At 41.7% G+C, this 22983-nt stretch overlaps 2 protein-coding genes across 6 annotated transcripts in view; both read right to left on the reverse strand.

The window, feature by feature from the left end:
• Positions 1 to 1157: 1157 nt before the first annotated feature.
• On the reverse strand, positions 1158 to 5889 carry ARMH2 (armadillo like helical domain containing 2). Its single transcript, XM_020892296.2, has 2 exons — positions 3629 to 5889; positions 1158 to 1676 (listed from the first exon to the last, which is right to left on the reverse strand). Exons 1-2 carry the CDS (start codon positions 3888 to 3890, stop codon positions 1249 to 1251), a joined length of 690 nt encoding a protein of 229 aa, XP_020747955.1. The 5' UTR covers positions 3891 to 5889; the 3' UTR covers positions 1158 to 1248.
• A 1576-nt stretch (positions 5890 to 7465) lies between these two features.
• Positions 7466 to 22983, reverse strand: part of RIPOR2 (RHO family interacting cell polarization regulator 2) — a 218757-nt gene continuing 203239 nt past the window's right edge. For 4 of the 5 annotated variants that reach the window (XM_070456227.1, XM_070456231.1, XM_020892277.2 and 1 more), the window contains 8 exons: positions 21941 to 22109; positions 18159 to 18294; positions 16755 to 16916; positions 15650 to 15808; positions 14440 to 14645; positions 12608 to 12691; positions 9709 to 9799; positions 7466 to 9440 (listed from right to left, as the gene is read on the reverse strand). In XM_070456227.1, the coding sequence (XP_070312328.1) occupies positions 9340 to 9440; positions 9709 to 9799; positions 12608 to 12691; positions 14440 to 14645; positions 15650 to 15808; positions 16755 to 16916; positions 18159 to 18294; positions 21941 to 22109 (1108 nt within the window). In that variant the 3' untranslated portion in view covers positions 7466 to 9339. The other variant, XM_070456228.1, reaches the window with a different exon arrangement.

Here is a 22983-nt window from a genome sequence, read left to right on the forward strand (position 1 = left end):
GTTAAAATTTTGGTAAGCCAGTGTAAAATCACAGCTTAGCATAAAAATGCCTCAAGGCCCAAATCTGAACCTGTTTTTCATCAGAGACCCAGCATGATTTGACTCTCTGTGAATTACAAAAGCATTTGGAAAATGTAATTTCTGTGACACAGTTTCTAAATGGGGCTTCTGATTTCCAACCCTAATCGCCTATGAACTGAGTTCTAGTTTGAGAAACAGTTACACAATCCACAAAGGGTGAAAAGGTACAGTGGCTCAGCAGCAGAACACAGCTTTTCCTGTTTTAAGTTTTGAGACAATTTCCCCAGGGAACCTCATGACTCCACATGATGTGAATAGCATCCCTAACAACATTCCTGTAATAAATAAAGATCACCGACCTAGACTTTCTCCAGGCCCCTCAGGTGAAAGCATGACACTAAGTTTAGTCAAGGCATGTCTGAAAGATGAAAGTATTCAATCTCTTGATGGCTCGAATTTAAGCTAGAGGCAAATATTAGGGTAGTTAGAGACACAAAAAGCTACAAGTCCTTTAAGTACTTTTTCATAAATATTTTTTGTAACAAAGCTTTTGATGAGGCTGGACAGTACGGAAGTGTAAGTTTTCTTTTACATATTTTCTAACGAAATATGGACGGTGAAAATCCAAGAGACGAGTTCTTTGGGTATCTGTACACATAATACTCCATCTCTTTCCAGAACTGGACCAGTGGAGGTGAGCACTGCTCCATGAAGTGTGAGTTCCCCCGAACTGGTCAGCCTGATGTGCAGTAAGATCATGTCTGAAAGCCAAACACGGCCTCAGCCAAGGATGTGGCACCTTGAAGGCTGGCACTGAAACAACGCAAGGATGTGTATGAGTAGGGCGACAGCATCCATCTGCATCCCCTGTAGCATCTGTTGTGGCGGTGAGCTGGGTTTAGATTTGGCATTTCTGGGTGCCTTAGCTAAATGTCATCAGTAACCCCCCCTCCCCCCCAGCAAATACACCACTGCTTCTAACAGTTACATAGGTAATGTGTCTTCCAGTGAATTCTGATTTAACTTAATTTTTATGAGGTTATTTCAACAGGGGCACTTTTCATAAGTTTGTTTCATCACAGTAATGTTGAAAATGAATATAGTCTTTCAACCACCTAAAAGAAAATGCTGAAGAATAATGTTACCAGCTCTTGTTATTTATTGAAATTTTCCAGGGTAATACAGTGGGGTGCAGACAGAGGCATCAGGTAGCTGGATTCAGAGAAATTAATGCCTGTGAAAACCAATGAGGAAATATAGCACCTCTGCAAAATTCTCGGGCCATCCAGACCAATTCTCACTGGCCAGTATTTGCAAGTGATGTTTCAGAGAACTGTAGTGTTTAAGCTCCTGCATACAAGGCAAGTTATTGCATGTAATGACAGAGAGAACATAGCAACCCCAAAATTTAACCAGGAGGCTGCTGTTTGTTTCACTTTTCATAGTAGACTCAAGTTTGTCATCAAAAAGATGGACGAGAATAGGAATAAACTGCAAATGTTTGGCTCTTCTCTGGTTGACAGGATTTAAGTAACACCAAGATGCGACACTCTGGAGCAGCAGGATCTTTATTTTGGGTACCATCTCATAATTTTGCAACAAGTGAGCTACTTCTTTCATGTACTCAGCTGCAAAATCTCCAGCAGTGGGTCCTCCTGTAAAACAAAGCATTTGCATTTCCAAAGTATTTGATGTGTCTAGTAGCTAGTAACATGAGTGCTCCTGTGTTCACACTGATTTCCTCTCCCCCGACACCCCAGTCTCCATGTGCTGCTCTGAAATTAAGAAAGCGTATGTTGATCCGCGTGGGGTTACATGAAGAGCACTGGGAGGTCCCTGCCTGCTCAAAGCTCTTCCCTGGTTCCTTCATCAGGCACCTGTCAGTAATGCAAGATGAATAAAGCCTGGCTGTGTTCACCTTGCAGATCTCCCTCATGGTTTCATTCCAGAGTCTTGGTCTTCAGTGCTTGAAGAAGTACCAGAACATTAGAGCAAACATAGGAAAAACCAACAGGCTGAGCTGCAAGGTCAGGGTCTTACTAGCAGGAGAGGTTTTTCCCAAGTTGTCCATCATTATTCTGTTCTTAACGTGCTTCTCAGCCCAACTCTTGCAGATCTGGGGCCAACCTGGTCCTTGACTCTACTCCCATCCTATACCTGGGCCCCAGATCTTCCTAGTTCAAATCTTGAATTCTGAGAAGGTCATAGATAAAAAGGCACTGATGAAGACAATTTAGATGGTGAGAAGCGGCTGGTACAGTTGTCTGGATTCTTAGCCACTGGAGTTCTGACCTCGCTTGGATTTCTCTTATTTGTACTGCCACAGTCTCATGGTTTTAAGAATTTTCTCTTTGATGTAAAGTGTTAGCGAAAAGCTGGCATGAGCCCTTTTCGTTGTTCCCCACATGAAATTAAAGGATTCTGATCCCGTTGTAATTCGCTAACTCTTGCCCCCAGTGGTGACCATGGCTCTGTAGTGAACTGGGCCTGCCTCCGTGGTGGTTACGGTTTATCCTCCTGCACACGGGCATCTTCCTCAGTTCTGTCCTCTCTGGTCCTGTGTAGTGCTTCCTAATCATTCTGGCACCTTAGGACCCATCAGTCCTCATAAACACAATGTTTTCTCTCATGGACACCGTTCTGTTGGAAGTAGTCTATCAAAAGGCATCAAAATAATTCATTTTCCCATTTAAAAAATTATCTACCAATGACACTAACAGCTACCAACAACAGCTTCTAATTAGGAGACGTGTTATTGAGGGCTGTCTATAATAATTTTTTTTTTTTACACGTCCTGACATTTATTAGGAAAAAAAAGTGAAGCAAGTGTGGATTTGACAGAACAGTGTGTCTTTAAATGGTTTTTGTTAGTCGCTCAGTTGTGTCGACTCTTTGCTACCCCATGGACTGTAGCACACCAGGTTCCTCTGTCCATGGGATTCTTCAGACAAGAAAACGAGTGGGTTCCCATTCCCTTCTCTAGGAGATCTTCCCAACCCAGGGATAGAACCCAGGTCTCCTGCATTGCAGGTAGATTCTTTACCATCTGAGCCACAAGGGCCCTTAAATATAATTTCAACCCTTACCACTTAATTCTCTAGCCAAGTGTATATTAATAGCTGTTTTTCACTAATACTTTCCTGGTATTAATAAGTGTTTTAAGAGACTAAAGTTCTTACTGATTTTTCTAAACTATTGCCTGTGTAATGCATTTTTTGCAAGATAAAATGTAAAATATCAAGTAGTTTTTCCCTGTAGAAGGGTTGACAAATGAATTCAGTATAGTCTTTGATTTTTTTTATGATATTAAAAAATTTTACAGGCAATTTCAGTGTATATGTGTGTATACATAATTTTAATGTATAAAAATTAGAAAGTACCTAATTAGTCATACAGCTGATGGCCACATTCTTTTAAAACATGAGATCCTTGAGGAGAAAGTAATTAGTAATCATCTGGTGGTACAAAGAGGAGAGACTAATAATTTAGGCAAAGGAAATGTTATTGGACTCCTAAGATCAGTGCTAGGAGACTCACTCACTGACAGGGTTAGAACAGGCAGAAAGGTTGTGGAACACTCCATCAGTACCGCTGGTTAAATCAGTACCTGTAAAGGCCAACAGTCCGATTCTATAGGCAGCTTGAGCTCTCTGTTCAAGGGCTAGAGAATTATCTGTCAAAATATTGCCAAGCATCAGAATTTTTTCTTTATGAAAAATACTCTCAGCTGGAGGAATGTATTCTTCCTCCTTCTTAGTGCAGAAGCCCTTAACGGCACTCCAGCATTTCTGGAGGCGGTGATAGAGCCCCACGAAATACTGAAGAACCCGAGTCCAAAACTGCACATAATAAGTCTGATTCTTTGCCATTGTGTGAAAAGGCCAAGGGTGCTTCAGTCACATCCCTGGCAGTAACAGAAGTGAACAGTCGAGAACTCGGGAACTCATCACTTAGCAACACTGGAATGGCATACACAAATCCGGGGCGGGGCGGGGGAGCCATGTATGCCGGACTTCTTTCTTCAGCCTGGCATTGAGGCCTTCTGCACTTTGAGCTAAACCAAGCTTACATTCGCTTCTCGGGTGCGCAGAATCTCACCTCAAACTAAACCCCTCACACACACTCAGTGAGTTCCTGTCTTTATGCCTTGTTCAGGCGATGTCTACTAGGAACTTGCTCATTCTGCTTTGACTGTTTCAACGTGTCAAACTTGCCACTCATCTTTCATAGTATTATGCCAATTTTGCATACTTGTTACATAGAGTTTTTCTCTACATCATAGATTTTCTATGTTGATCCTATTTTGCTGAGAAAATAGAAGCAGTCAAAAGAGAACTTCCAGGACTTCCTTGGTCGTTAAGTAGTGAAGAATCTGCCTACCAATGCAGGGGACACAGTTTCCATCCCTGATCCGGGAAGATTCCACATGCCCTGCGGCATCTAAGCCCACACGCTACAACTACTGAGCCCGTGACCAGGAGTCCTAACAACGGGAAGTCTGCGCACCACAACTAGAGAAAAACCACGCAGCGACAAAAACCCAGGGCAGCCAAAAATAAAAGGAAACTTACATCAGTTCTCCCCATTATATCCGCTCTCTGATCTGTGTGTGTCCATATCCTCTGGCTTTCCTCCTGTTATGCTCCCTCCATTTATGCAGATTTCAACCAATCCTCACTCCATTCAAGGAGATTGCTCACAATCCTCCTTTTGCCTCTAATTTTTCCATCTCACCGGGGACCTTTGCATCATCAAGAAGCATGCTGTATCTTTTCTCATTAAAAAAAAAATTAAAACAACTCTCTTGACCTCATAGAGCCCCTTCCCCTGGTTATTCATTTTTCTGCTCCTCTTTATACAAAAACTCTTCAAAGAGCTGCCATACTTGCCATTTGAAACATTCTTTGAACTTCTCTTAAATGTACTCCAAATTGGATTTCAATCCTTTGGCTCCACTGAAATTGCTCATCAGGGTCACTGGGGACCTTCACTCTGCTGAATTCAATTCTCAGTCCTCAGCATTTGTCACTCATTGCTCCTTGGAACACTTTTCTCACTTGGTTTCTAAGATGTCATATTCCTTTAACTTTTCCCCACTGGCCATCTTCCTTTTCCTTTGCTGTCTCCCCCTCTTCTTTATGACCTCTGAATATTGGAGTGGCCTGAGGCTCAGTCCTTGTACCTCCTTTTGTTTTTTATCTATACTTCCGAGATGAAATAAGCCAGTCTCGTGGCTTTAAGTACCATTCACATGCTGAAGACTCCCAATTTTTTATTTTTAACTGGATTTCTCACCTGAACTCTAAACACAAGTACTTTCAATCACCAAGATGGTATCTCTATTTCCATGCCTAAGAGGCTTCCCCTACTTAACATACCCTCAAAGCAGAATTCTTGGTCTTTCTCTCCAAACCTGCTGCTCCTCAGTTTCCCTGTCTTGGAAGATGGCATTCCATCTTTCCAGTTTTTCAGACTGAAATTTTTGGATCCACCCTTGGCTTTTGCCTGTTTCATATCTCAGTTCCAATTTATCAACAAATCCTACTGGCTGTAATTTCAAGGTAGAAATTTGGATGCCTGTCCAAATTTGGGACATTCTACAAAATGTACTTGTCTGTATTCTTCAAATATAGTAAGGTGTGGAAGTTTAAAGGGTGGGGGCACAACTGTTCTAGATGAAAAGAACCTAAAGAGGAGAGTCACCATAGGATCCAGCAATCTCCCTCCTGGCCATATATCTGGAGAAAACTCTAATTTGAAAAGATATATACACCCCAATATTCATATCAGCACTATTTGCAATAACCAAGACATGAAATCAACCTCAATATTCATCTACAAATGAATGGATAAAGAAGATGAGGTACATATATATAATGGAATACTACTCAGCTATAAAAAGAGTGAAATAATGCCATTTGCAACAACATGGATGGACAAAGAGATTATCATACTAAGTAAAGTCTTAGAAAGACCAGTATCATATGATAGCACTTAATGTGGAATCTAAAATATGACACAAATGAACTTATTTACAAAACAGAAGCAGGCTCATAGACATAGAAAACAAACTAATTTATGGTTATCAAAGGGAGAGTTGGGAGAGGGACAAGTTAGGAATTTGGGATTAACAGATAAACACTATTATAAATAAATGAAATAGATAAACCACAAAGCCCTGCTATATAGTATTGGGAACTATAATATCTTGTAATAAACCATAATGGGAAAGAATTTTTTAAAAAATATTTTTATATCTATATGAGTCACTTTGCTCTGATTCAGAAGCTACATAACAGTGTAAATCAATTAAAAAAAACAAAAAAAGAACCTGAAGAGGCATGACAATTAAACATGTAACCCATGGTTGAATCCTGTATCCATGTGTGTGCATGCATGTGCATGAGCATATGTGTATGTGTGTATAGTCTATAAAGGCTACAACTGGGACAACTCAGGAAACATAGAGCCTGCATTATCCAGTATGGTAGCCACCAGCCACATATGGCCACAGAGCACCTGAAATGTGACCGATATGAATTGTGATGTGCTGTAATTGTGAAATATATACTCTACTCCAAAGTATGAGAAGAATGTAACATATTTTATTAATAATTTTTATATTGATTACAAGTTGAAAGATTTTGGCTATATTAGGTTAAATAAAACATATTATTAGAATTAGCTTCCCCTGTTCTTGTTACTTCATGTGGCTACTAGAAAATCTAAAACATCAAGCATGGTCCCTTTCTAAGGCTTTTGCATTTACTGTTGTATCTGCCTGGAATGTCCTTCCCAGGGGTATCCACATATCCACATCTGTCAGTTCCTCAGATCATCCTCGAAAGTAATTTTCTCTTAGGCCTTCCCTGACCACTCTCTTTGAAACTTGTGATCTTTGCTCTGTCCCATTTTTCCCATCTCCAGCTTTGGCCTTGGGCAATTACATTCCTTTTTTCGGTCTTTTTTTTTTTTTTTTTTGGCCACATTGCATGGCTTGTGGGATCTTAGCTCCTGGGCTCCTGGCAGTGGAAGCGCAGAGTCCTAACCACTGGGCCGCCAGGGCATTCCCTCCTTTTCTCTGTCTTATTGTCTTCTCTTTCCAGGATATGAGCCCTGTGAGGGCAGGAATTTTTATGTCTCACAGCAAGAGACCAGCACAGCCAAAAAATAAATAAGTAAATTTAAAATATACCAATAGCAGCTTAGACAAAATGGGGCGGCACAGGATGTGTTCCAGATGAAGGAATCAGATAAAATGTAGCTCTGTTTTTCCTCCAATTAGCATTACAATAAATCTGAGAAGTAAATATCATTCTCATGTATGGATAAAGGAATTTCAAGATAAGAATAAATTCAAGTTGAGAATGAAGTGTAGTGTGTTGTGTAAATACCAACTCAACAAGAACATGTGAAAAGATATAGCAGACCCTGAACACGAAACTAGTAATTCAAAAATAATTTTTATTTTAACTTACATGATTGAAAGAGTGACGAATACAAATGCCACAAAACTAAAAGCACCCCTTTCAACCAAAAATAAAATGCAGAAGTGAATACAAAAGGTATAGAATCAATTATTCATGCAATACTCAAAAAAATAAAAAACCCAAACAACTGAACAGTTCTGTGACATTTGTGATTTGACTTTCTATTAAAAAAAATCACTTCAACCATTTGACAGGGACTACAGACTATACATACTAACTATAGGCTGTACAATGTACCTTTAAAAGGAAAGATATGCATATATATAATATTTATAAATTTACAAATTTATATATACATTGTAACTTCACAGTTGAAAGAACTTATCTACCAGGAAGCCTGATAAACAAGTTATACTTTAAAAGAAATAAGAATTGTTTTTAAAGGTCTTGCTAAAATGTAAATATTTCAAATAACATCTAAATGATTATTCAAGCACATTCAGAGAATAGTAGATATTCCACAGTTTAAATTACACTCACACATGTTATTTTGATATCTTGGCATATCCCACCTTATATACTCTTAAGAGGAAGAAAAATTATTCAATAAGAGCTACTGAATGGACTTGTACTTTATTTAAAGGACTTATTACCCTGATATGAAAGCAATGACAGAAACTGTTTTAACTATTTGGCCAAAGGTTCTTATCCAGTGATGAATGATATCTCTAGGGCAGTAACCATCATTCAGGGCATTCTTCTTCCTTACCTTACAGTAGTTTCTATAAAAGCAAAGACCACTCTTTTGATTCTGTTTTCACCCCACTGTTGTCGTTTACTCACCAAGCCGTGTCTGACTCTTTTCGACCTCATGGACTGTAGCCTGCCAGGCTCCTCTGACCATGGGGTTTCCCAGGCAAGAATAGTAGAATGGGTTGCCATTTCCTTCTCCAGGGGATCTTCCCAACCCAGGGATCAAACATGCATCTCCTGCCTTGATAGGCACATTCTTGACCATGAGCCTCCAGGGAAACCCCTTTCACCCCATTAGGATTCCTCCAACTTCTATGTTCTTCTTCAAGGAGCATCATAACTTTCTGAATTAAAATCACAGCTTTCTGAAAACTTCTGGTTTTGATCTGCCTTAGCAGCAAAATACTTCTATTATAAAAAGTATCATTTAAAAAATGGCTCTTATTTAAAAAAAAACAACTTAAGTTTTTAGTATCTTCTTAAAAATGAGTACGGTATAATCTTAATAAGGTAATTTTTAGTGATCTACCCATCTTTTTTTTTTTTTTAATCCATCTTTTTTTTTACATACTGGAAACATGCCTTTGGATTTCTCACGATAGAGAAACAAAAGAAATTGTGGAGGCTTGAAAAAATGAAAATAAAAAATCTTATAATGTGTTCTTTTACCAGGTTCTACAGGCAAACTTGTATTTAAAGAAATCCTTTTATTTTTTTTTTTGCTTCACATTTAAGGTAAAATTAGGTACCTAAAGGGGCCACTCAACCCTGAGAACACAACAGAGGAAAAACTGCAAGGCATATATTTATCAAAGTATCATGTGACTATTTCAAGCTTATAGAAGACTTCCAAAAAAGTACAAAGATGGCTGTTTTAAAATTCCACACATACTAGATAAGACTCTTCTACTAAGTTTTGTCAGCTGCAATCAATGATGTAATCTACTGAAATATACATAGCCCTATTCTATTGGCCAAAGGAAAAGTAGATAAGCACTGTGAAACTGGACTTTGGATTCCTTCCATAACATTTTAAATTTCCAGACAACCTCAACAGCTTCCAGCTAAGTCACAGCACCATCTTGATTAACAGGGCCATTTATTAAGACAGCTGTTAGGCAGAGTCAGCTTGTAATTAAAAGGCCGTGGCAACTTCACTTGCAAGACGACCTCCAACTTTTACACAGTCTCGAGGAAATTTGTCCAACTGTTCATATGCCAGCCGCCCATCTTCTCCTGGATACAGAACACCAAAAATAAATACCAGTTTGAACTTAACGTTTTTATTTATCACTCAAAATAATAAATTAATACCAGTTGGTATTAATTGATCAGTTCCTCATGCTGTGTGTGTGTGTGTGTGTGTGTGTGTAACTGGTTGAGCAGATAGCCTATAGGAGAAAACTTGCTCAAACAAGGCACATGAAACTTCTTACCGTTACCTTTGCGAGTGTCAGAAATAAACAATCATGTTACCAAAAAACAAAACAAAACAAAAACTCACCAAGAGATAAGAGAGTTTCTGAGGCCACATTTCTGATTTCTTCAGTATCAGACTGACACAATGTCACCAGCATTTTAATGCTTTCAGTAGCCTACAAGGAGAAAAGAGTTAAAACAGTGTTCTGACATTTAGGTGTGGGACTACAGGAGACTTAGCATTTTCACAGCTGGTGGGGACTTTAAAGACCACCCAGGTCTTCCCAAACACAGCTGAGTATCAAGATCACTCTGGGAGCTCTTATGAAAGTACAGATTCCTGATGCTACTCAGACACATCAGATTAGAACCTCCTGGATGGAGCCCAGGATGTGCACTTGTGGGAACTCTGATGACCAGGGAAGTTCCTCATTTCACAGGGGACTCCAGGCAGAGAGAAGGGAAGTGACCAGCTTGACTTTCCAGAATAGAATCCACTTCTATTTCTTTCTACTGTATCTCATTCCTTCCAAAACAGCTCTAATTTAAGAATTCCTAATTTTAGTTTATGTATTAAAATAGAGGAGACGAATAAAGGTCAAGGATGGGAATTCGTCTATTTGTTTCTGAGCACTCTGAACTAGGCAGTTCACAGGGCCTGGGAGACTCAGCCATGAACATGACATAGTCCTGACCCTTAAGAGTTTACAGTCCGGTGGAAAGACAGACAGTGAAATAAATAAACTAATTATTATAATGAATGACAGGCTGAGTCAGGGTGCTGGGGCCAAACATGACTGGGAGATGCAGAGTGGTCTGATCAGGGAAGTCTTCTTGGAAGAAGTGTATCTTAGAGGAGTTGGTCAAGTTTGGGCATGTGGTAAAGATGTATATGTGTGTTTGTGTGTGTGTGTGTGTGTATGTGTACGTAGTGTTTGGGGGTGTGGAGAAGGAAATACAGGGCCCAAATCAAGGGGAGGCTTATAAGGTTTATTAACGGTTTTGGATATCATTCTAAGATCATGGAAAGTCATGTAAGAGGTTTAAATAGGACTTGTTTTTTAATTCTGAGCTCTCTAACCACAGAGGAGAGGACGGACTGCAGGGAGGCAGAGAGACTGGTGGGAATGTGGCTGGAATCCAGGTGACTAGAATGGGGATGAATAGGAGAGAGATTCCGGCTACCAAGGAAGTGGGATGTGCAGGATGAGGAGGCTGGCTGGAGGTGGAGCCTGAGGGCAAGAGCAGGTCACTGATGGCTCCTAGGTTTCTGGCCTGAGCTCCTGCGAAGTAGTTGTACAATCTACTCATACACCGGAGACAAGGAGAAGGGGTGAGATGGGTGGGGTCTGAGGTGACTTCCTAGGGGAGATACCTGAGAGCAAGCTGGATCAGAGGTGGAAAGGATGACATGGGCTGGAAACATGGAAACTCCCATGCTCATAACATGGGAGTTATGAGCATAGGCATGACCATGGAAGGGAAGACACACAGGAGAAGAAAGCCCAGCAGAGTGTGTCCATGAGCACATGTTGAAGGCCAGTAGATAAAAGAGGGCCTGCTGTGAATAAAATGCTCTTCCAGTGATTCTGAAGAGTTGATAATGAATAACACATTATGGTTTTCTTTCTTGAAGGAAAGTGAGGCTTATGGAGAGGTAGTGTTGGTGCTGGGCGCCGGAAGACAACAGACGGAAGCAAGCATGGCTGTTTCTATGGGTTCGGGTAGCCCAGTGAGACAGAGGGGGGAACTACAATTGCATTTGAGAACCCTGACCTCTTAAGCTTGTTTCCGGTATGGTACTAGGAAAGAAACATGTCGGATGTCTGTTTGATGTCATTCATTTAAAAAAAATTTTTTTTTTTTCTCTTGACACGTTAATGAGAGTTGACTGGTTGAGTCTGCGCTATTTTTTTTTACATCATGCTACTTGGAGCCCCTGTCAAGAGCTAGGGGGCTGTGGATGGCTTAGAAAGAGGTCTTTGCTTCAGCACAAAGGATCCTACCCTAGGAGGACAGAGTAATGGGGAGGAATTGCTGCTCCAAGACTGTGGACATGCTGGAGTTTAAAACTGTAGCTTTTAAACCTTCACAGCATGTAAATCCACAAAAACTGGTGCCGATCACGTATCCTTATGTCTTACTTTACATTAACTGTGTCACAGCCATCATCGCTGACCTGTCAATATCAGGACAGCACCCAAATGCACAGCAACCACTGTGGGCCTTTTTTGGCCCCTCAAGGTAATTTTTTGACCAAGTAACAAGGAAGTCAAATTTTCCCAGAACTGTTTTTCTTCACAGGTCATTAACTTTTTCCTTTGAGGTGTTAATCCCTTTCTTCCTGTCCCAATAGGCCTGCAGGTCCTCGCATGCATCCAAGATTTTAGCAGATCTCAAGGTGTGGCCTTTTCATTCTTTTCTCAAGGATGATTAATTTTATATTTTGTGATTAAGGTCAGTCAGACATTAAATCTTGACTACTAAAAGGCAAGCTCCTTAAAACATTGGCAATTCTCAGCCCTCTGACACAATGAAGATGGACGAGCTGCTTAGTAAAAGAGTTTCCAGGGAAGGATTTGGAAGTTATTGGCACATTGGATTTTAGTACTTCTTCGCCAATTTTATTTATCTCTGCCGTACTTCTGTACACAATAAAAATTGATGAAATCAGCATGTCATCTCTTTTTTGGCATGAGAGACATTTTTCTAATAGCGGCCCTGAAGCAAATTGATTCCTCTGAGCTACTGAAAAAGGGAATTGTTTTCCAAAAAGTATTGACTTGAACAAAACCAAGTCACATTTAGGTACTATTTGAAGACAAAAATGACTCCCAATTAATGCACAGGGTAAATGAGAGGAGAAAGGCTGCTAAAGCAGGTACTTCCAAATATGGAAAGAAAGCTGTCTATCACCTGACTTAGTCTCAAAGCCAAAGTCAGCTCGAAGCTGACCTGCCGGGGGCTCCAAGGCTGGGCCTTACCTTCAGGCTTTTCAGGGCCAGGCAAGCTGCCTTCTGGAGCCGGAGGTCAGACTTTGTTAGGGCTTCACAGTAATAGAGCAGGGCCTGAAAGAGAAGGAAGGACACCATGAGGACATTCTGATTTGTTTGTACTTCCAGGGTTCCCTAGTGGCTCAGCTGGTAGAGAATTTGCTTGCAATGCAGGAGACCCAGGTTCAACCCCTGGGTCGGGAAGATCTCCTGGCGAAAGGAATGGCAAACCAACTCCAGTATTCTTGCCTGGAGAATTCCATGGACAAAGGAGTCAGGCTGGCTACAGTCCATGGGATCGCAGAGTCAGACATGACTGCGTGACTAACTTTCACTTTTTTTTTTCAAATGTATGTATCATTCTTACTCCCTGAGATAAGCTACAGGTAAAATGAGATATTTTGCACTACCCTCAGAGTGGGGGAAAAAAATCCATTAAAATTCATGTTGATTAAAAGAGCTTGATCTTTTTATCCAGTTCATTCATGCCTTCTATTCTATGACTGGCATCGCATAATTCATGGTCTCTTATGTCTTGCTCTTTCAGTGTGGGTGAGGGTATTTGGCCCAAAGAAGAGCATTTTGAGCAAACTCTCCTAAAAGACTGGAGCTTTGTAGGAAAGAAAAATATGAAGTTCATGTTCTCGGGCCAAAATGTATTAGAATGGAATGTCTTCCCAGGAGTACATCCCACCACACACTAACTCAGATAATTAGATAATGTCTTAGAAAGGTTCAGCAAACCCTTCTCTGAATCCAACAGCGGACCCCCACAAGGACAAGAAGGGCCAACTTTTATTTTCTTTAACTGATCTGAAAGTCTACGGGAGGTGGGTTTTAGAATGACTCTTTCGGTTGTAAAGGGCTCTCGGGTTGTAAAGGGCCTGCTTGTACTAGGCCCCAAAGTACTTGAATTGCATATGCTTATAACACTTGGATAATTGTTGATTTGAAGCCGAGAGGTAAACTGTCTCCTCCCTAGCAACAGGAGAGATGGCTTTTAAAGTAAAAAGTATTCCAGCACTTTGACCCAATAGTTTGATGGCTTAACTGCAAACTATTCGTAAAACATATGTGTGCGTAAACACGCATATGTATGTTCATCATAATATTTTTCAGAGTTGGAAACTACACAAATGCTCATCAATATGCAATACAAAAATAACAGGTTATTTATATACTGAGATGCCACTAATGTATCAAATAGAATAAAGTAGACCAATATGTTCTGACATGGAAAGAAAATAACCATGATATATTACATTTAAAAAATCATTTGCACAATAAGATAGTGTGATCTCATTTAAGAAAAAATAATTATATATGTTAGCATATACATAGAAAAGATCTGAAGGAATATACACTAAGTTATTAATAGTGTTCTCTGGGGGCTAGACTTATAGGACCTTAACTATTTCAGTATATTTTTATAGTTTATATCATTTTACAGAGTGTATATCAGTAATAAGAGAAAAAGGGACTTCCCTGGTGGTCCAGTGGTTAAGAATCTGCCTTCCAATGCAGGGGACGTGGGTTCAATCCCTGCTTGGGGAACTAAGATCCCACATGCAGCAGGGCAACTGGAGAAGCCCCTGAGCGGAACTGTTGATCCTGGGCGCTCTCAGAGCCAGTACTCCACAACTAAAGAAGTCCACTGCACTGCAACTAGAGAAGGCCCATGTGCCACCCAATTTTTTTTTTTTTTTTTTAAAAACAGGAGAAAGAAAATTATTTTTACAAAGGAAGAGATGACAGAATATTAACAGTAAATGGCATAAAATTAGACAAGCTTCTGCCTTGCCGCCCATCATTTCACGCCCTACCTTTTCCCTGAAATGCTCGCTTCTGGAGGCAGCTGTCAGGTAAAGCGTCACCGCCTCACTAGCTCCGCGGTCCTCCCCGGTTAGGAGCAGAGCCAGCGTCCTGAGTACTTCCTCCTGGGGGGCCGGGAGGCTGCCGGGGGCAAGGTCACTCATGGCCTGGAGCAGTTTCTCGTCTCTCAGTGACTGCAGAGTCTGAACCACGGAAACTGGAGAGAGAGGAGGAAACAGAAGTCACTTTCTGATGGTCAAGTAGCATGCTCATTACAGATACAAGGAAGAGTCAAGGATGTACTTAATAAAAGACCCACGGACATACGAAAAGTTAGCATATGAGAAAGGCGATGTTTCCGATTAGTGATGGTAGAGGAAGATTTTCTTCTTTTTCCTGTGATGCCAATTACCTGCGCTGAACATGGTGTCTCGGGGTTTAAAAAGCAGGACCAAGCCCAAACCCGGGTCAGAGTCAGAGCATTTCCGCCACTAGCAAGCAATGTGCCAACCTATCTACTTCCGAGAACACACCTGGCTCCTCTTGCCTCACCCTCCTGCTGCCCATTGTCAAGCGTGGGTGGAGAAACAGCACAAACTTGGGAACCAGAAACCAGCCCCTCACAGTCTGGCTCCACTCCTGAAGAGGTTTTCACTCAAGGCAGATACCTTGAGTATTCTGTTTCTCATAACTGGAGTGCCACACGAGAAGGCAGTGACAAGCTTCTCTGCCCCTCCCCTGCACTGGTGTCTGTTTTCTTCAATCCCTGAAGATGAAGCCTTAGATTTGTTTTTTCGCCTCTCCCTTCTTTCCGTTCCCAATGTGTCACCCCATCGGCTTCTTTAGAACCTCACTTCTGCTTAGTATTATGAAAGCGCCACCAAAAAGGCATTATAAAATAGCATTGCCTGTAGGCTCGATCCTACAAATGGCAAACACATTCACGATAAACAAAAACTTCAGCAGGGCCTTAAATCATTTACCAGCTCCCTATTAATGGTACACCACTGTTGAGTGAAAAGGATGTGCTCAGCAAACCCTTGTTTCATTGTCAAAGGGCTCACTCATGTTAAAAGTCCAGGAGTCATCTAAAAGACAAATCTTAGCCCACCTGTTGACTTGGGGGAAGAAAAAGCTATCATCACTAAAAACTATGATTGAAGAGACTGAAGATCATCCCAGATTGAGCCCCCCACAGTGTGAGCAAAGAACATGTCCTACCTTGCCTGGCCAGCTGGTTCAGGTAACTCTCCAGGTCACTCACGCCGTGGCTCGTAAAGTAACTGTAATACTGGAAAACAGTGATGACTTCGGAGGACAGGCTGGCAGGAAGCAGGGGCTCAGCTCGGTCCAGGATTTGAGACACTAGGGTGTGAAACACTGTTTGGAAGGGGAAGACATGAAGCAGTTTATAAGAAACACAATCATTCATTCATTCATCCCTCATTCATCTATCTTTCTATTGAGGTACACGATGGAGTGAAGTCTGTAAGGTGAGTTCAGTGGACAGCATATCTATATACCCGTGTAACTGTCATTTGGATCAAGATACGGAAATCGCTGGGATGTCACTGGGTTCTCCTGTGCTCCTTCCCAGTCTATTCCAACCATAGGGAATCAAACTTCTATCAATATCAATAATAGTCAAACTTCTATCAATACATTGACTTTATCTGTTCTTGAACTTCATATAAATAAAACTATATAGTGTGTACTTTTTGAATCTAGTTCCTTTTGTTCAAAAATTATGTGAGATTCATCCAAATTATTGCTTGCAGCAGTACATTTAGTCTTTTTGAAAACTGCTGTGTAATATTACCATTTATCCCTTCTCCTGTTGATGGGCATTTGAATTGTTTCCATTTTTGGTTCCTATGAATAAAGCTGCTATGAACCTTCTTATACATGTCCTCTTAAAAAATGAGGATAAGCTCGTATTTCTCTTGACATATTTAGGAGTGGAACTGCTGGATGGCAGGGTAGGAATATACATATTCAGTTTCTATAGAAACTGTCAAGCAGTTTTTCCCAAGTGGTAATACCATTTGACGCTCCTGTATTGGTGACTTTTTAATGAGGAAAGGATACATACTTCAATAGCAGTACAGACTTACGGTCCTTTTCAAAGTCACTGCTGATATTTGGAATGAAAGCATGTTCCCTGTCTTTCCTTTCTTTGATTTTTCTGAGTCGATGATGTTTTCTCTGGAGGGGAAGCCTCTTTTCTGGGCTGGCCGTGGAGGGGAGTGTTGAGGGAACTGCACCAGCCCTTACTACTTTCAACCCAAAAGACGGAAATATTTCTCTCGCTCCTGCTGCCCTGTACCTGGGTCTGCAAGCCCGGGGTAGTCTCTGTTGACGGTTCTGGCAAAGCTGGCTTCTAGCTGCTTAATCACTCTGTCCGCGGAGCTGTGGTAGACCCCAACCGGCGTGCAGCACTTGGTCCAGAAGGACAGCAAAGACAGCTTTTTGTGAAACTCCGGTATGGCTGGAACAGAAGAGCAACCCCCCACCCCACGACTCAGTGAAACAGATGCAGAGGCGGACCTGGGTGGGGTGGGGCAGGCATCACCAGGGGCCTTTCTTTCTCTTCTTTTTTTTTTTAAGACTAGTTTTTAATCAGAACTACAGGATTCCCCTGTTGTTGGCAGGTGGTCCTGAGGGCAAAGAAGAGGAGATGAGGAGCTCATCCAGCCTGGGCACTAAAGGAAACGCGGCAAAAGCAAACTGTTTGCTTTCTGTGATAGGAAACAGCAGGTCTACCCTCGGGAGAAAGTCTAATCCCCTCATCTCCTGTAACTTAGCAAATAAAACTCTACGGAATCAGAGAATCAAAGCCCAGGAGATTTTCTGCAGCGGGGGAGCAGAGCAGAGGGTGACTGAAGGCGTTTTCCACCCTTCCCAGGTGGCTTTCAGACTGAAACGATTGAAGAGCCAGGCGCCACCGTCAGCATTTCACTCCAGAGGCTCTGATCAAGCCAAGGGGCCGGAGGAGGAGCGGACAGGAGCCTGAATGTCCTGCCGCTTTTCGCATCTCTCAGAGACCTGTCAAGGTCACCTGCTCCTGGGAGGACCGGAAGCAGGAGGCAGAAAGAACCTACAGGGAATCTCAAGCTTAACTGGAGATAATCCAGAAGATCCTAGTTTCCCACTATTTCCACTATCTGACAGCGAAAAAAAGACACAAATTCTTGTCTCTAGGAACTAGTCCTGTAGCCAGACCACACAAGTTCAAAGGCATCTCTCCTGTGTCAAGTTTTCTATTTAAAACTCTGAACCAGGGATTCTCTTGAAGGTCTTTGACTCCTCGTATATCTGCCTTTCACAGTAGGTTTGGGAGCATCTTGCCTTTGACTGTCAATTGCTATGGGGTTTGTCTTGGCCAGCTCCACTGCACAGGGGCAATCCTGATCACCTATCCCCGGGGGGAAACACACCACCAGAGGAGGAGGGGGTTCTGTGTATATACTACAGTCTGCCTCCTGGAGGTGGAGGCCCCTCTAGAAAAAGTTAGGTGTCTGCTGCTTTGACTCCAAAGGCTGAAGCATGATGTTAATTATGACCACACTCGTGTGGCAACCTTCCTCTATTCTACAGCCCAAGAGGCCTCTCTGCCATCCTAATAAAGCCATGAATAGATGCAGGTGGGGGTTGGGGTGGGATGGGGTGGGCAGAAGGCTCGTGGTGTTATTGTTGGTAAGAACCTGGTGGTTTTACTGCAGGGGCTCACCTTCAATGACAGAACTGATGTTTCCAATGTTCTCATCGCTGACGGCCGAGAGCTTCTCCATCACCTGGATTTGCCTGGAAAGCTTCTCTAAGAGATTGCTGGCCACAAATGGGGTTTTGCTTGAAAGAACAATTTGCTGATAAAACAAACAGAACCACTGGGTCAATCATTGCTGTCAATAGGGCTCAGCCTCATCCTTCTGAATGAAGAGGGGATGTTAAACTCATACACATTTCTGTTCCAGTATAGTGGTCCTTATTCCAGGCCGGTTACAACATCTGATGAAATAAGACATGTTTTTGTTGCTTTCAACTTTTTCATGCCTGGGCAAATTCTAGAGTTTTCTCAGTAGTAGGGCTGCAAGGTTATTATAAAGTTGCCTTTCTGTATGTACTGTCAATGCATAAGACCTCTTTGAAATTTGAAGAGCATATTTAGGTTGCCACTGGTGTAGAAGCAGAAAAAAGGTTTGTTTTACAAGTGTAGTTATTTTTCATGGCTTGGATTCATATCATTGTTTTCAAGCTGAAAATTAAGAGCATGTTGTATAATAATCATAATTACAACAAAAGTTATCTCATTAATGAGTGCTTACTATGTACTAGGCATTGGTCTGGGCCTTATACATGAATTAGCTCATGTTATTTTGCACAACAACCCAGCTGTGGCTATCCAGAAGTGGGTACTTTTGATTTTCCAGTTAACTGATAGGGAAACTGAGGTACAGAGAGGTTAAGCAACCTGTCCAAGAGCACCTTAATGGCAAGTGATTTCATTTGTGTGCAGGTCATGAGAATAAAGCAAAACCTGAGAAGAGAAAGGACAGAAATCAGTCACTGTCTGAAGGTTCTAGTCCTTTCTGTGTCTCTGTCCCCTTCACATGGCAGGCATGGCTGCAGGATGCAGACCTGTACCATCATCCTCCTATGGTCTCCAGCATTTGGGCTCTAAAGCAAAATGAATTTTTCAAATTCAAAAGTCAAGTGCAGCAATTATATACAAATGCCTTTCATGTAAAAAAAAAATGAGTAGAAAAGAACTGCTCTATTTTAAACATAATTATAGCTATTATAATTCTTACGGAATACCCATTTTTATCTCTTTACAGTTATATACCAAATGAATAAGCAAGCTTACTGATTCAGGTTGTTTTGTTCAGTTGCTCAGCCATGTCCGACTCTATGCAACCCCATGGACTGCAACATGCCAGGCTTCCCTGGCTTTCATCATCTCCCAGAGCTTGTTCAAACTCAGATCCTTTGAATCAGTGATGCCAACCAACCATTTGTGAATTAGAAATCAGGTTTCTACCTTGATTTCTACTTTATTCTACATCTCCTTAATTCTACACCTTTATGTCTATCTCTTTTGTTGTTTTTTCTTTCTCTTTTTAAATTTAAAGATCTAATTGGCTTTATTAAACAGTTCATGAATTGGGCAGTGTCCCATGTACCACATAGAAACGGACTAGGTGGGACTACTCCCTTTTGTTTTTTCTAGTGTTGTTCCCCACAGAAGAGTTGAATTTGTTATAACCCTGGCCTTACTGTAGAGAGAAACACTGCACTAACTCTTGCATGCCCCTTAGTCTTTGAGCGAACACATCTGCTTCCTTCATGGAAGAGAATTCTCCCATGTCTCATGAAGTAATGACTTTAAGCCTGAAAGGTGAACAGGGAGTTTGCTCAGCAGAGTCTCGGGTTCACCAAGGACAAAGGGCTGTGAACACTATCTCATTCCAATGCTTGGTGAATAGAGAATAGCTGTAAGTCAACAACAATCCTTGTTCATTTGGGTCAGAAAAAATCTGCACCGTCTGCCAGACTGGCTTATAAATTAAACACTCAACAAAAGAGATCCACCGGGGCACTGGCCAACCTAGCCCAAGAGTCATAACTGACTACCAGCTTCCCACAGAACGTGAGTGTCTGAGGCGGCTGTGAGGGTCTCTATTCATGGAGAGGCAGATTCTTCTACATCTCGTCATGAGTGTGTTACTTAAAAATCAATGTTAACCCACTCCCAGCCTCCCTGGGTCCTTCCTCCCCACCCTGCCTCAGGCTTCCAATTGAACACATGCTCTTATAAGCATGATTTCTCCTCTTTTTGTACTCTTCCTGCCTGACCCTGCCCCTCAAAACCGTTATACATTGCTTTCACTTTCTGTTCCTGATTCCTACGCGTTGAGGCAAGGTGAGAGAACAAGAAGATTGGGAAAAGATCAATCACTGGGAGAGGAGGAAGCATTCATGCAGATGCTTGGGGGAAAGTGCTTTGTTCAAGACAGCTTAAACCCTCCCTGCAACAAAAGAATGTCAAAATAGTCGTTTCACTGCAGACGCTGACTGCAGCCATGAAATTAAAAGACACTTGTTCCTTGGAAGAAAAGCTATGGCAAACCTAGACAGCATATTAAAAAGCAGAGACATCACTTTGCCGACAAATGTCCATCTAGTCAAAGCTATGGTTTTTCCAGTAGTGGTGTACGGATGTGAGAGAGGGATCATGAAGAAGGCTGAGCAGAACTGATGCTTTCGAATTGTGGTGGTGGAGAGGACTCTTCAGAGTTCCTTGGACTGCAAGGAGATCGAACCAGTCAGTCCTAAAGGAAATGAACCCTAAATATTCATTGGAAGAATTGATGCTGAAGCTGAAGCTCTAACACTTTGGCCACCTGATGTGAACAGCTGACTCACTGGAAAAGACCCTGATGCTGGGAAAGACTGAGGGCAAGAAAAGAAGGGGGTGACAGAGGATGAGATGGTTAGGTGGCATCACTGATTCAATGGACATGAGTTTGAACAAACTCTGGGAAAAAGTGAAGTATGGGGAAGTCTGGCATGCTCCATGAAGTGGCAAAGAGTTGGACATAACTGAGCGACTGAACAACAACTGTGGCAAAATCTTAAGTGGTAAAGCAGCCTGAAATGAGAAGAAAAATGAGCCCCAGGGTGTCCCAGAATGAAAATGAACTGGTGAGGAGAATGCCTGTAAAATATTCTTTCTCATTGCTAATTAGTACTTATTCGCAATCTGGGAAACTGTGGTTATATTCTGTAGCATTTTGCCTTTAGCTGTCCAGGTGATGGAAAACTAACTAATGTGTTGGGTTTACGTTAACGTAAGTTCAGTAACACTGGCTTTCAAAGTCCATTCGTAGATGACAGAATGCAAATTCCTTTTTTAAAAAAATCACAGGACTTCCCTGGTGGTTCAGTGGTTAATACTCCTCGCTTCCACTGCAGGGGGCATGAGTTCCATCCCTGGTCAGGGAATGAAGATATGCTGTGAAGTGTGACCAAAAAATTAAAAGAAAAAAATCACATTACTCTCACCTATTATCAAATAATTTGAAAGCGAGAGTTCACTACATGTCACTTAATACCTGTTAAGGTCTGAAGATCTAGACTTTTTTTTTTAATTTCTAAAAATTTATTTTATTTTTTTGGCCATGCTGTGCGGCATGTGGGATCTTAGTTCCATGTCCAGGATGGAATTCATGCCTTCTGCAGGGGATGTGTATAGTCTTAACCACAGGACCACCAGGGATGTCCCTGGAGATCTAGATTTTAAGATGAAAAACCCAGGGTTGAAGGCCATGCAATTTAGTTTTTGAGTTCAAATCAAAGCAGATGAGATAGGGCACGTTCAGGGAGGTTTGGCCATAGATGATTATTCTCACATTCCTGAATTCTCCTTTTCCTGGGAAAACTGAAAAAAAAAAGGAAGCACACATTCTTGGTGCATCAACAACCTGGGCTTTAAAAACCCGGTTGTCCTACCTGGACAAGTTGCGTGCAGTACTGGAGGTGCCTGATGATGGTAAGGTCCAGGCTTTCATTCCCCGTGGTCAGCGGGAGAGGGCTTCCTGCCACACTAGTCCCAACTCCCGTGTCCTCAGTCAGGGCTTCGCTGAGATGCCCCCTGGCTTCTGGGTGAACCGATCTGTAACTGTTGAAGTAGGAAGGGGAGCGAAACGTTAGCTGTTTCTTTCTGCATGGAGACCACAGGTCAAAACTCAACATGGCTTGTGTCAGGCCCCCACTGCACCCACTGATCTTGCATTTGCCTACCTCAAAAAATCGAGATACCCTTCAAATACTACTTTATCACTAAGCCTGGTCACCAATTTGCCTAATGTTAAAAAGATCCTACAAATAGATTGCTTCTAGAGTTCTCTGTTTGCTTCTCAAGCACAATGAACTATTTGTAAAGTCATCTCACCAAGAAGACTTCTGAAATGTAACCTCATTTGGGGGCACTTTCCTGCTCTGTTGATGGGGTGATTTCCCAGATTTCTGGGATAAAACTGTCCTCTTTATTTGTGGTTTCCCAAGAGCAATACCATTAAAATAATCAGTCAAGGCTTCTTCCTGGCCTTGAATCAACTGCCACTTGAAAGAGAGAAAGCAAAGCCACTAGTAAGAAACATGACGTTCGCAAAAAGGGGCATTTGCATCACTTTCTTCTGCCTTGCAAGTTCTGTGCAAACTCCACTGCTGAAATATCTAAAGTTGTATCATCATGGGCACTTACATTTAAAGGTAAGTGTGTTGCATTTATTATCTAATTTTATTCTTATAATGAACCTCTGCAGAGGGGAGAGAGGGAGGGAAGAGTCTCATTTCACCCATGGAAGGAATGACCAGCAGAGACGTTAACCAGAGCATCCTAGTTCACACAGCTAGGTGATTTTGGTGTTCTAGTTTCATGCTCCCCCGTCTCCACAATTTAAAAAGATCATGCACTACAGTTTAAAGGCATTGAATGCTTTACTCTGATTCACACTGGGTTTCCAAGAGGAAAACTCTCAGATTGTGGCCTG

Source organism: Odocoileus virginianus, chromosome 27, assembly GCF_023699985.2.
Source record: "Odocoileus virginianus isolate 20LAN1187 ecotype Illinois chromosome 27, Ovbor_1.2, whole genome shotgun sequence".
In the NCBI taxonomy this organism is placed as follows: Eukaryota; Metazoa; Chordata; class Mammalia; order Artiodactyla; family Cervidae; genus Odocoileus; species Odocoileus virginianus.